Here is a 13,764-nt window from a genome sequence, read left to right as displayed (position 1 = left end):
GGAGAAACTGCTTCTCCTATGGAGAGAGGAAGATGTATGGAAATAGGGGTGTCTGAAGGGGAGAATGATACAGATTGGTGTCTGTGTGCTGGACCACAGCACACAGAAAGGTTAACACAGAAACTGAATATTGGGGGAAGTTGTATGACAAACATAAAGGAAGAAGAGCAAAAGCCACCAAATTACTGCTAATGAGGGTCTCTGGATGCTATATGTGTATCCATAATGCATCCAACACCGTGACTGAGTGCGTAGCTGTCCTGTGGCTGGGATAATTTCTTTAAATTCTCTCTTGCTGCCCATGTTTACAGTCTCATTTCTGCCCAGGAGCATCAAATTTCTAGTAAATCTAAAATCATGCCCGTCTCATGTGCCATTCATTTCTTGGTGGCTTTAAGGACAAGAGGCCATTGAAATGCTGAAGACTGAGAGGAGGGGAAATTCGGTGGACTCACCTTGACTTTTGGAAAGTAGAAAGTCAAGCAGAAGAAGGAAATGAGGACTGGCTCTCCTTTTCTCCATGGGAAAAACATCAGCATTGGAAAACAGTGTGCTTGGAGGTCTGCTCCAGGTCAGTGCCAAGGTGCTCCACTAAGCCCATGGTTCCCCCGTAGCCTGAGAAATCTTCTTGGGATGAAACACAAGACAAGAATGACAAAGCAGGAAAACAAAAGGCTCACTTCCATGCTGTTGTGTTTGACTTCCCAAGGTTTTAATTGCCAAAGGCTGCACTGAGAGCCAGCTGGCTGCAAAGGGATGCAGATCTCCAGTAAGAAAAGCAAAGGGATGCAGATTTCAAGTAAGAGAAGAAAGACTTTCATTTTTTTTATCTTTTTTTTTTTAGAGGAGCTAATAACTGTTATGTTTTCCTGTGGGAGATGCAGTTTTGTGTATGTTTCCCCTCCAAAAAATGAATTATCATTTTTAGGTACCTGTTTCCTCAGCTCCCCCAGCTGCTGTTAAGCTCCTGCTGTTATTGTTTTACTACCTGTAGGAGTAAGAGGATGCAAGCAGCAGGAAAGGCAAATATGGAGGACAAATTGTACCTCAATTTTAGAATTTTCTCCTTGGAGCAGAAAACTATGCTTTATACAAAGGTAAAATACAGTAGGTTGTTTAACTTGGAAGTCCTTGGCCAATGCACCAAGAGATGTGCATTTCCCTGCAGATGTGGTACACAGTGACAGCAGGATCAGGCCCACCAGTGTGTGGCCTGGGAACAGGCTGAACAATCCCAATTTTACTGCCAAACCCACATTTTTGTCTGATAACTTGAAGAGAATCAAAAAAGGCCAGCTTAAAATAATAATAATAATAAAGCATGGGATACTTGGCACGCCAGTTGTATAAATCCTTACATTAGCTACCTGTGAATCATCCAGCAGCACGTTAATTGGTACCCCTCAGTAGATGAGGAGTTGGCATCAGGTCTGCATGTAATTACAAGCCACACACAGAAGGACACAGGCAGCTAATGAACTCCTGCCAAACTCCAGCTCCGCTTCTGCGGCTTTTGAAGTCCGCTGGTCTTTCAGCGTTTTGTATAGTAAGCACTGAAAGGCATCAAATCACTCCTTTGACCGTGTTTAGAAAGGGTTGGTTTGTTGAATAACCGAGTCCCTCCAAACTCCCATCTGAGAACTGGAGCATCTATAGGCGCCTTTCTCAACAGAGCAGTAAATAGGCTGGAAATAGAGAACACCCCCAAGGAGTTGCTGAGCTCCTGCCTCGCTGACAGGAGCCAGTGGGCTCTGGTTGCCATGATGGGCTGCAAGAAAAGAAACTATTTCCACTTAAAAATAGTTCAAAACAATCCTACCAATACAATGAGCTTTTTTTCCCAAGCCTCAGTGTTTAATACTGAGGCTGTGCAAAGTGGGGTTTGGAGTTTCACATGGATCTGCAGTTGCATTGGTGTTCTGAGGGAGATAGTTAAAAGGGTTTTTGAGGGGTTTCTGCCCCATTGAGAGGGCAGGTTTTCGTGATGCTGGATTTGGAAGGAAGGTCGTGGTGCTTTTTAATGGATACTTTGTTACTGGGATCAGATTTGAGCCTGAACCCTTATCTTCCTCTTTTCATGTCCAGATGACAAAAGGAGTAGTTGTTGAGATAAAAACAATTTCCATGAAAACCTGTGATTTTCAGGCAAACATACCAGGCGGGTTTCATGGAAGTACCATGGTGAAGAGGAATAATGCAGCTTGGCACGAAGCCCTTAAAAAAAAAAAAAAAGTAGAGGGAGGAAACAGAAGAGCCTTTGTCAAAATTAACTGCAATAAAGAAAAAGAGACTGCTATTCCCTTGGGCTTCTTTAACCTTTTTTCCTCAATTTATTCACACGTTCCTTGACAGCAGGGCACAGCATTGTTACAGGAGGCTGGAAAGGGAAATTGGGAGTTATCCATTTTGGATTTTAAAAGGCATGGTACATGTTGTGTCCCTTGAGTCAGTGTGAATAGAGGCTTGGCCATTGCCTGTGCCAGTCAGATGTGGCCCAATTTATACTGTCCCTTAAGGAAATGGGGCTATGAAATGTCACCTGGCTGCAAAATGCAGCTGTCGAGGGGAGGTTTGGGCTGTGCATGGGAAAGGGGCTGGTGTGACACTGTGTGTGACAAGGGGGATGTGTCCACTATGGCTGGCCCTGTGCTTGCAGAAGAGGGTGGTGAAATTTTCAGTGTTGCTATTACACTGCTGCATCACCTGGATTTGCAGAGTTTTCAGTTTCTTAGCAGTATGAAAGCACCCAGAACTCCAAGATGGTGTGCAACATGGAACCATGCTGTCCCCAGAAAATCTGTTTGACTTCTAGGGACATGAATAATTCATAGGGTTGTCATCCAGGGGCAGATAGGGTCAGTATAAGTAAGTTCTTGTGAGCAGTATAGGGTGGACACCTCTGTAACTGCAGGTGATGTCTTGTCTCTGAAGTATCCTGTTCACAGCTGTTTTCCATCAAAGAAACACAAACTTCTACAGATAGCAAGGTGGCAGCAGGGCCAAGGCAGCAGCCTCTGCCTTCCACCTGCAAAATTTCCCTTCCTTGTAGTACAAAGCTATTTTAATTAGGTGCATGATTTTTTTTTTAATATTACCTGACTACCAGTGCAATCTCAGTTATATCATGTATTGCTCTATATTAGGATGTCACTCTGTGTAGTAACTGCAATCAAAACACAGGGAAGCCAGAAAAGTGATAATATTATGGGGTTTTTTTACCCATTGGTGAACAGGCAAAACCTTATTGAGATCTGCTCGAGGGACCACCAAGATCACCCCCCATCACTTTAGGGCCCTTTGGATCACTTCCACCCACACTCACATCTCTTTGCCTTTCAGCACTGTGTGCTGTGCACTATATCCTGGAAACTCCACCAAATCGCGACTACCGAGGGGGAAAAGTTTCATTTCCAGTTAGTCAAGGGAGTTGTGTAATACCATTTTCTCCTGGGGAACTTCCAGAAAAAAGAAAGGAGGGGAGGGAAAGGGGGGTATTACATAAAGCAAGTATATTAAGAGGAAATAAATTATGAATTAAAAGTGATTAGTGAACTTCCAAGGAAGAGGTCAGAAGTGCTTTTTGTAATACAAACTTTTTAAGCTTCCAGTGCTTGTATTGGGTTACAGAGTTATAACCCGGCCTTATTTGTGCAGGTGGCTGCTGCTTCAAATCCGAAGAAGGATTTTGCATTTACAATAGGTACATTGACAGAACTGGGTCAAAAAGCTACTGGTGGCAGGCATCAGTGCTGTGGCCAGGGGCTCTGCTGCCTCCTACACAGGGGCAGTTGCTCCTGAAAACGTGCTTAATTACAATGGCAGTGCCTGGCCAGCATACTCAAGAATGAGGGAAGGAAGTTTGGGAAGTTCAGCAGCTGAATTTTGACCAGGTTAACTGGCTTTATTTTTGCTTCAAGTGCTTTGTGTCTTTATTGATTTAAAAATAATTAAGAGGATTTTGTCTACTGCATCCCATTGGCTCCACTTGTTCTTGTTATGGTTTGGGGTGGCTGTGCAAAGAGAAGGAGCCACGGCTTGTATGTGGGGGTGTTGGGGGGCAGTAAGCTGAGATAAGGAATCTTTGCTTGAGATTTTATATATTAAAACAATGGCTACAGCTCACAAAACTTTCCTCTTGAATAGAAGTTGATAGAGTGGTTGGATGGGACCCCGAGCAACCTGGTCTAGTGGGTGACACCCCTGCCCATGGCAGGGTGTTGTAACTGGGTGATCTTTAAGGTTCCTTCCAACTCAAACCTTTCTATCATTCTATGAATCTATATGAGTAGAAAACAGAGTTGTTATTAGATGGGGAAATATTAGGGCTCATGCAGCCAGTGTGTGCAGGTGGATGAAGGGAGCAGACTCTCTGCTCATCCTTGCATCCATTTGACAGAAAGCTCTTAGATTTCCCCCAAAGAAACAGGGTGTTGGGTTTTGGTGGGGCTGGGCAGTGGTCTGAGCCCTTCCTCGAAGGCTGAGCCTTGAGGAGCAATGGTGAGGCTTGTTCCAAACCCCACTGACCGGCAGAGTAAACCCTGTTCGCTTCGTTTGTAATTGAAAACATAATAGTCGCCACAGTGTATTTTTCACACAATCTGTTTGCCTTCAGTATTGCAGAGTTCACAGGCACATTTTTATTGTTTTTACATTTTTTCCCCCTCTATTCAGGCTGGGTTATCCTAGGTCAGACTTGTCATATCTGTGAGACTTCCAAAGCACATGGATGTATAGAGGTACCTCAAAAGATGCTGACGCATTGGAATTTTCATGGTGTGTCACATTTTATTCCTTGTTGTAGACAATGTGAAATTATGGCTTTGTTTCCATCATGTTTTGCTGGAGCTGGCTCTGGATTCCTGTTGGTAATGTCTTTTTTTATTCACCCTCTCCAAATTTGCTGGTTGGCCAGTCTGGTTTAAATCTGTTTTACCCCAGAAATGCAAACTTTTATATGCATCTACATATTGTGGCTTGGATAAGACCTTTTGTCTTATTAATGCATTTTTAGGTATTAAAAATATATGTGCTCTTTAATATAAAGCTCTTTTAATACATCAGCTCATGCCAAACTCCCATGAGGAACAGCTTAACACTCTTAGTAGAATTCCCTTCTTCTCTTTCTTCCTTTGTATGTGGTCTTTACCTCTGAAAATAGGTAACAGGTACTCAGTGAAAGCATTATTTCTCCCAGCAAAACCAATGGTAGCATTCCTGTTCATCTGGAGATTCTTAAAGGGTGGGTCTGGCACATTGTGCTCCAGCCACTTTAGGAAGTGTTTCTACCGAGGTTTCAAATCCAGAGGAATTTGCAGTGCATGAGAATAATCTGACATTTGGTTTAAAGTACCTGTGACCAAGAACCTTTTTATAATAATATTCTCCTAGGATGGTTGGGTCAATAAACATGCTCCATGTTGCACAGGGCTGTATTAACCAAAAAGGATAAGTATAATGGAATCCTAGAATGGTTTGGACTGTAAGGGACCATAAAGGTTGTCTTTTTGGAACCCTACTGCTGTGGGCAGGGACACCTTCCACTAGATCAGGTTGCTCAAAGTCTTGTCCAACCTGACCTTGAACACTTCCAGGGATGGATATGTCTCTGGAGGATGGGCTTGGGCAGCAAATAAAGACACCTGTCATTTCTGACACCACATTTGGTTCCTTTTAAAGGTGCATCTCAAGTACCTCTGCAGCTTGGGGTCATCAGTGTTACATGGTTGTATATGTAGAAGTTGAATATTCCTGGCTTTCTTCTTGTTTGCTAATGCACTAACAGGCATGAGAAGATGCTTTTCTGTGTTCCTGGTTAACCAGTTCTTATTAAAAAACAAACAGAAAACCCCCAAAAAAGTAAGGACCCAGAAAATATCATCTAATTCAAAATGAATCTGTGTCTGCCCACTAGGAAGTCTTCTGGACTCTGTAGCATCTGGTGGACCTAAAAATGGTGAGGTTTACGTTAAAGTTCCTATGATTTGGCTGAAATATAACTAATAATTATAAAGTGGACGGAAATGTCACACTCTTCATAGGAAGAGAACGAGACAGATTGACATAGATAGGGGCAAACGTTCATGTGAGTTACGTGAAAGAACCTACAACAAGTCGGAAATTAACTAATAATTTGTTGCCTTTTTTATGTTTTTGTGGAAATCAACCTGTTGTGTCCTAGAACTTTTCTGAACAGGTCAAATCAGAGAAATGCAATATATACTGATCCTTGTTTATAGGTTCTTTAGTACTCTAAAGCAGGTACCTGTTTTACTGTAAAGTCTAGGGTTTGTTTGTGTGGAGAATTTTCTATCCTCATGTGTCTGTGTAGCTGAGAGTAGTGGAACTGTAATAGAGTTGAATGGGAATCTGTTTTGCAAACAAAGATATTAGATGTGTTTCCAAAATACAGGCATATGCACAGAGCAATCTTCTGGACTGCTGGAACCAAGGTGAAGAACAATTAAGACTGCGCAGGTAATAAAATAGCAGAGCTGATGGTTAGCCTAATTGCATCCTAGTCCTTCTTGTCCTAGTGAATATATGGGCCTTGACTATCCAGATTCAGTCAAAAACCATGGTCTTGGAGGTGCATCACTGCTGCTTTCAAGACATTTAAAAATCCCAACATAATGGCTCAATCCAGTCTGCGGTAGGATCCTTCTTTTGTCTGCCACTGGGCTGTGGATCTGGTTCCTTGAGGTTATTTTTTGGTTGGTGACGCTTCAGATGCTCCCAGTGCTGGTGCATAAATGGGCTCTGTTTTGATTGACAGCATATGCCTGATATGGTGGAAATGTGGAAAATGTGGAAATACTTCTATTCTTTGGGTTGTTACATTTTATTTGTGTGTGTGTATATATATATATACAATACATACAATGTAAATTGGCTGCAAGAGCTGTTCACTCTTATAGCAGATGCCAAGGCTGGTCTTGTAGTGCTGCAATTCCTCTCTACAAGTTGGGGAAGCCAACTTTTAAAGCCCCAATAAAAGCCTACCGTAGGCTAATCTAGTTTTTATGCATTTTAAATATGTACAAGTATTGTAAACCAAATAAAGTTTACATGTTCCCAAGATCAGCCACTAAGTACTTCAAATAGAAAGCCTATCTCTTGTAGGTACCCAAATATTTACAGAGTGTGATTTAAATGAGGAATTAGAGACTCCACTCAGCCCTGCCAAATTATTTAATGGTCTTTTTCACTTTATTAAGGTGGATGTCTAATCTACCGAAACCTTAAGAACACCCAGGACCTGGACACAGGCAGGCAAACACATCATGGAATGCTTGTTAGAAATTACCATTGCTTTGTTGAGATAGCCAGCACCATCCCACTGACCTGCAGGGTTGAAAGAAGAAAGCTTTAATGGAGGAAAAAAACCAACCTCCATCAAAACCAAACATTTAGAAAGAAAAAGGCAGTGATGGTGTTTAATTTGGTGCAAAGGTGAAGGCTGGGCTGGGAAGATGAGAGTGGCATGGGTGGGTCGCTGCAGAAATGCCTCCTGCCTTCCGCTCCTTCTGCTTTTTGATGAGTGGCCAATGAAAGCTTATCCCCTTTTAAATTTTTTTCCCCATTAAATCTGCACAAGTGTTAAATTTTCAAAGACTGAGATTCAAAGTGCTGTACCCAACACAGAGCCCTTTTTTCTCCTGCCTTTGATTTTATGCACATTTCAGGCTGGTCAGAGAGTACACGGGGGTTTTGTTTAGGCTTGGTGGTGGGGTTTTACCTTTCATGCTGCCAGCCTTCCCAGGATTATTGCCTATTAATTGCCTCTTAATAAAGGTGCTTACCAGAGAAAGGAATATTTTTTCCTTGGTGCTAGATTTCCAAACTTGATTGGCTTTATTAAATGGAAAGACAAGTAAATTTAAACCCTGCTCTGAAATACCTTAGTGTAGGACACCAGCGGTTAGAGGTCACCAAGTCACTTGGACTTCCTCCCAACAATCATTTTTCAATGTCCAGTCCCACAGCACCCAGCAGTGCCTTGCACAATTCTTTAGTGTCCACACCTGCTCCATGACACTTGGAGCAGGGCTGAGCCTGTTTGGATAGGGCAGGATCAGTCCTCAAGAGATTTCTATTATGTTCATGGTTTGGAACTGTGTTTGATCTCCTACAGCATAGTTGGATGAAAGATTGTGGTTGGGATTCCCTTGTTCTTTTATTGAAGTAAAAAATCCCCTTTGTATAACGAAAAAAACTTTCCTTCACCTTGTGAATGATGTTAGAGTTCAGAAGGTAATTTCAGCTCCGTTTACCTTTTATACGTATGAATAAGCAAATCCCTTTGTTTTATGCTTTAGTTTCCTGTGTCTGTGAGGTGGGGATAGCAGCCCTTCCCTGGTTGCACAGTTCTATATGGATGTACCAGTGTTGCCCCCATGCTTTAGGACATGGTCCACAGGCTGCTATGTCGTTTCTTAGCATGGAGATACCAGTAATAAGGGGGCAGGATTATTTTCAGAGAAGGGTGACTATCCCCAAAATCAGTGTAATTTTTTTTGCCTGCCCTGTATTTCTGTTGTTCAGTGCAAATCACCATTAATTACTGTTTTCTGAAATGTACCTCTTGTATTCTCAATAGTTTTGTACCATGTATAGGGGTGGGAAGACTTAGCAGCTTTATGGGTTTTGGCTGTTGAATCTCTACATCCAAATCCCTGCAGCCAGGGGTGCACAGTCTGAATTTCCTACTATAATGCTGAATCCAACAGGCAGACTGGGGCAGAAAAGGTGATGGGGACAGATGTTTCATCTTCACAGTACAACCCTACACCTTTACGGCCTGCCTTCCATTTCCAAGATGTGTGGGCTGTAGCCCCACTTCTGGATACCTTTGCCTCTGGCAGATCTCCTAGTGTGAAGGAGATGTCTCTAGTGTTTTGCTGGGGATTCCAAGGGCATCTCTCTCGGCATTTAATTCTTCCAGACTTCCCTCTGTAGAGTTTTTTTTTGCAAAACCCATACTCTGGCTGTCTTTTGGTACTGGTACAAGTTTCTCTGTGCTGCAACCCCCTTGCCAAAAAAAATGTGAGCAGTGACCTAGTCCCTTAGACAACCCATCCTCCAAGAAATAACCTTGTGGAAGAAGAGCCATTTTGAGCATGATTTACTGTTTGCCATGGGCTGGGGTCTTCTCTTCCTTGGGTGAAAGAGCAGCCTCTCACCCAGCCCTCAAAATTAAAGGCATGTTATGTCTTATAAGTAATATCCGTTTAGGTATGGAGAGTGTGTTTATGTTTCTCATTTTAAAAAAAGGGGAAGGGAAAAAAAAAAGGTAATCTGAGGTTACTGTTTTGCTGGAAAAATATCAAGACTTGATTGGCAATATCCCACTAAACCACAAGTTTGTAGGAGAGAAAACAAACCCATTGGATTTTCTAAACTATGCCTATGTGCTTTGTGAAAATGTGTCCCATATAGGTCACTTATGCTCTTATTATAGCTGTGGCAAGTGTACACATAATTGAATCGCGGAAATACTACCCCATGCTGTTCAATGAATGAAGAGAAAACAAATCTTTATTATTCCTGGGTTCACATAATATATAGGAACACTATTGTCTTTTTTTTTTTTTTTTAATTTTTTTTTTTTAAACCAGTTTTAGCTTTCAGATGTATTTTATTGTCTGTGGGAACATGTGTTTTACAGACCTGTCATGTGAAAGCTATTAACAAGAGGAACTGGAGGAATAACAATAAGCCACGTAACCGTGGCATGTCTACTCCCCGAGTTCAACTGTTACGCTGCCGCTCCGAGCGCGTGTGAAATCGGATCGCGCCGAGCGGCCTTAGCGCTTCTCCTGCCATTTTTCATTTGGAAACTTAAAGATTTTTTAAGTGGCCTATTAATATGGGATTGCTGGCATCAGAGGTGCGTTTTGGGGCCAAGCTGGCCGGGCATCAAAACAGTTAAATAGTGGAATGAAGATCAACTGGATTCACGCGAGATGTCCGATTTTATTTACCAAATCTGAGCTGGGCAGGCAGTTCTGAAACTGTTCCTCGCTGGTTCACACATGTGGTGGAAACTATTCTGCCTTGCCAAGCACCACGGAGCCCAGAATTTGCAATTAACCTACTTCCAGAGCTTTTAGAGAGGATCTGAAAGGAGCCCTGAGCAGTGGCCTTGACCGCTGCCGGCTCCCTGAATAGCTTCATATTTGTGTGTGTTGTCCTTGCTCACAGGTGATGGAGTTTTTCCTTTTTCTTAAGACTAAGAAAACCTTGTAGTAATCCTGGATTAGGCAAACCTATTACCATACAGGAAGAGGAGCCAAAAGGGATTGCGCAAAGTGAGATCCAGAGAGTGGTTCATGTGGAGAACATGTGGAACATTATTTCGATGACACTTTGTAGCAACCTGGATGATGCCCTTGCTAATCACATCTAGTAGATTGTGTTCACTATAAATGTATTGTGAACAAATTTGGGTGAAACCCAACAGCACTTCACTTTTTATTTCCTTTTTTATTAATTTTAGAAGGGAAAACCCTCTGATGTCTTTGACTTCTAGCTGTGTAAACAAACCCACAGATACTTAAGCAAGTTAGTGGTCGACAAGTATTCCCCAGTGCTTTCTGTAGGATCTGGGCGTGAGACCTGTTGTCTTGGCCCAAGGACAGCTTGAACCACTGTGCATTTGTTTTTCCCCCTACCTGGGTTTCGCTCTGCAAGTGGGAGGAGGGTTTCCTGTACCTTGTGGTTTGTGATTACTCTGAATGTGGGTTTCGGGGAATCTGGGGCTTATTTTGGTGGGGATGTAGTGCTCCTCTCAGTGATGGGCTTAATAGCAAAGGTGGATGGGGAAACTGAGGCAAAGGGAAGGAGGGTGCCCTGCCCAAGGTGACATTGTGGCTGGGAAACACCCTAGGGTTCTCCTTCTAGTTTTGAGGCAAGGCTGTATTTCTCTGAAAAACTTATAAGAACTTGGAGTTACAGACATTTCCAGCAATTTCCTGGTGTTCCCTTCACTGTATGTCCTAGCCTCATGTTTTTGAGCAGATCTGCCCCCTGCCTGGTGCAAAGGTCCAGCCAAGCTGTGCAGATGCAGGAAATCCTGCACAGAGGGTTCACAAATAGCATTTAAAAAACAGATTTCACATGGCTTTATTGTGATTGAAGGTGAACAGGTTCTGATGGGACTCCATTGGCTCTTGTGGAGGGGCTGGTCCTTGCATGGGTGGGTCAAGGATGGGTATCCCACAGCTGCTCAAGGCACATACTTGTTGCATGAGTAGGTACCAACACACATATACCCTGTAAATACAGAGAGGAGTGAGCCAAGGAAGGCTTCAAAGGCATAAAAGTGATGGGCCTGGAGTGTAGCTGGGCTGACCAGGTAGAAGCCATACAGATACTCGATCCTCCAGTGTTTGTTTGCACAGCTCTGGGCTGCCCGGCCACAGGGCGCTCGGCAGAGCATCGGGCCCTCCCTAGAGAAAAGTGCCAGATTAGTTTTCATGGCCTTTTGCAGAGGGATTGCTTCAGGGGTCTGTTCCTGTAAGTTAATATTTGCAGTGCACAAGGCTTAACTGAAACCAGGCTGCACAGACATCTGATAACCATAACAGAGGAGATGCTTTTTCCCCGCAAGACCGACTTGGAAAAACAAATCCCAAACCTATTCCCTTTGGAAAGATAGGAATATGGAAAGACAAGGATCAGGAACAGTGCTGCGTGGTTTGCAAGGGGTTTTCTAGTTGAGTTTTTTTTGTGAGCTGCTTGTGTTTGCCTGTATTGATAATGGGTTTGGTTGTTTCCCCCTTTCTTTGTAGCTGGGTTGCCCTTCCTCATCATTGAAACGAGCACAATCCAGCCCTACCAGCGGGGCTTCTACTGCGACGATGAAAGCATCAGGTACCCACAGAAGAATGTGGAGACTATCAACGATGCAGTGCTGTGTGCTGCAGGTATCCTCATCGCCATCCTCGCTGTAAGTAGCACCTCTGAAATCTCCTCTTCTGTCCCTTGAGGGGCTTTTTTGTCACCTCTTTTAGCACCAACATCCCGTCAGCAGGGGAGTTTAACACCGTCTTACCAGTGTGTTCACAGGATCTACTGCAATGATTTGACTTCACTGTAAGCATGGCAGCAAACATTTGCAAATGAAAGCATGTAATGAGAGGAATGAGATTAGTCTTGAAGCCCGTAAACAGGCCCAAAGCTGTTTGGGCAAGTCTGTGAGCTTCACAAGAGCTTTTTCACCCTCCGGTAGGAGTTCAGAGTAGAGGCAAAAACACTTGAGTGTCTGTAAGGACTTGGCATAGTTTGTCCCTATTAAAATCACTCTTGGTATTTGCCTATTTCATAAGGTTTAAAAAACAAAGAAAGGATACATCTTTTCAGCTAACCAGTGCCTGGAAAAGTTTAACAGGTTAGTATTAGGTTTTTAAGAGATTGCATATTACAGCCATTTTCAAATGACAATTAAAACCTTCCATGGGGAGCATATTCCCAGAGTCCTCATTGTAAAAAGTAGGTAATGCACCACCTTCCCAATGTCTCTTCGTTTTCCTTTTCCTGACAGTTTCCCTAGACCTGAATTGATTGCATGGTGAGAGCTTTCAGTGTCAGCCAAAATGCTGAACTCAGCTCACAGAGTTGAGTGTCTTTATGCCAGCATGTACCTGGGGCAGAAGACAAGAGCTGTCTCCTGGTTGTTGCTTAAACGCTTCCAGCTGAGATGAAATTCTCCTGTGAAAAGTACCTATATTTTCCTTCTCACCTGCTGCCAGAAATGCTCAGGTGCTTTCCCAGTGACGCTGCCTTCCTCTCAGTCCTTCAGCTGGGAGGGATGGTGATGGGAGAGGTCAGAATACTTGTTCTCATTGTAGCTTCTGTCTTTCCTCATAGGAGCAATGTCACAGGCAATAGATATTTTAGGATGGCACAGTGCCTGTTCTGGTAATACCCCATCCTCAGCCTTGCTGCTTCCTGACATGAATATCTGCATCACTTCCTGATCTCTCCATCATCTCCTGACCACATACACTCACTAAGCAAAGCAGGTCCCCAAAACTGCTCTGTTCCTATGCCCCCTCCCTTCCCAAAGCAAGCCCAAAAGGTGCCAAACCCCCAATTCTATAAACACAGCAGAATTTTACCCTGCAGGTGAATAACCCCCAAGTGTGGAAAAGCCATAAAAACAAAATGAAAAAGCCTCTCATTTTTGCATTACTGCCTGAGCTATCGGCACGCCAGCTCCATGTGGAGTGCTCTTCTGATCTGTAATGAGGCAGTGGCAAATATAGGAGTTGGAACAGAGACTGGAAACATAATCAGCTGCCTATGTGATCCATCAACTTTCTACCACGAAATAGCAGGTCAATTAAAAGAGAAAGAAAATCCCCAAAGAATTTGATGTTTCTGCCCTGGTTTCACTGTGCCCACAACAAATGTAACTTAATAAGGTAAATTCAAAAGCTCAGTTATTTGCTGCTGAGTGACACAAATGGCTAACGAGGAATTGAAGCAACAGATTTCTTTGCTAAGGCAGCCTGCATGGAAAATTCAAGTCAGCCTGACCTCTTTTTTCAGATGTAACCCAGATACCAGAATTACTGTAGCATAATAGGAATTCCTTCCAAATCCACAAAGCACTGACTCTGCTCCTTTCGCTCCCATCATTTGCCTTCGGAAGGCAGGACGGTGGTTGTGAGTACTTCCACGGAGCTGGCATTTGGGATGGGGCAGCCAAAATTTCACGCCCTTGCTTTATGTGGCGTCACAGGCAGTGTAGCCTGGGGTAAA

General features: G+C 43.3%; 1 protein-coding gene across 1 annotated transcript in view; it reads left to right on the top strand.

The window, feature by feature from the left end:
• The window catches only part of PLPP3 (phospholipid phosphatase 3), a 44,800-nt gene that overhangs the window by 13,325 nt on the left and 17,711 nt on the right, over window positions 1-13,764 (top strand). Inside the window, exon 2 of the mRNA XM_051801671.1 lies at window positions 11,790-11,947. Coding sequence (XP_051657631.1) covers window positions 11,790-11,947 — 158 coding nt within the window. The remainder of the gene's footprint in view (window positions 1-11,789; window positions 11,948-13,764) is intronic.

The sequence above is a fragment of the Manacus candei genome, unplaced genomic scaffold, assembly GCF_025592945.1.
Source record: "Manacus candei isolate 608988 ecotype Guabito, Panama unplaced genomic scaffold, ASM2559294v1 h1tg000005l, whole genome shotgun sequence".
NCBI lineage: Eukaryota > Metazoa > Chordata > Aves > Passeriformes > Pipridae > Manacus > Manacus candei.
This window is presented reverse-complemented; position numbering and strand designations above follow the sequence as displayed.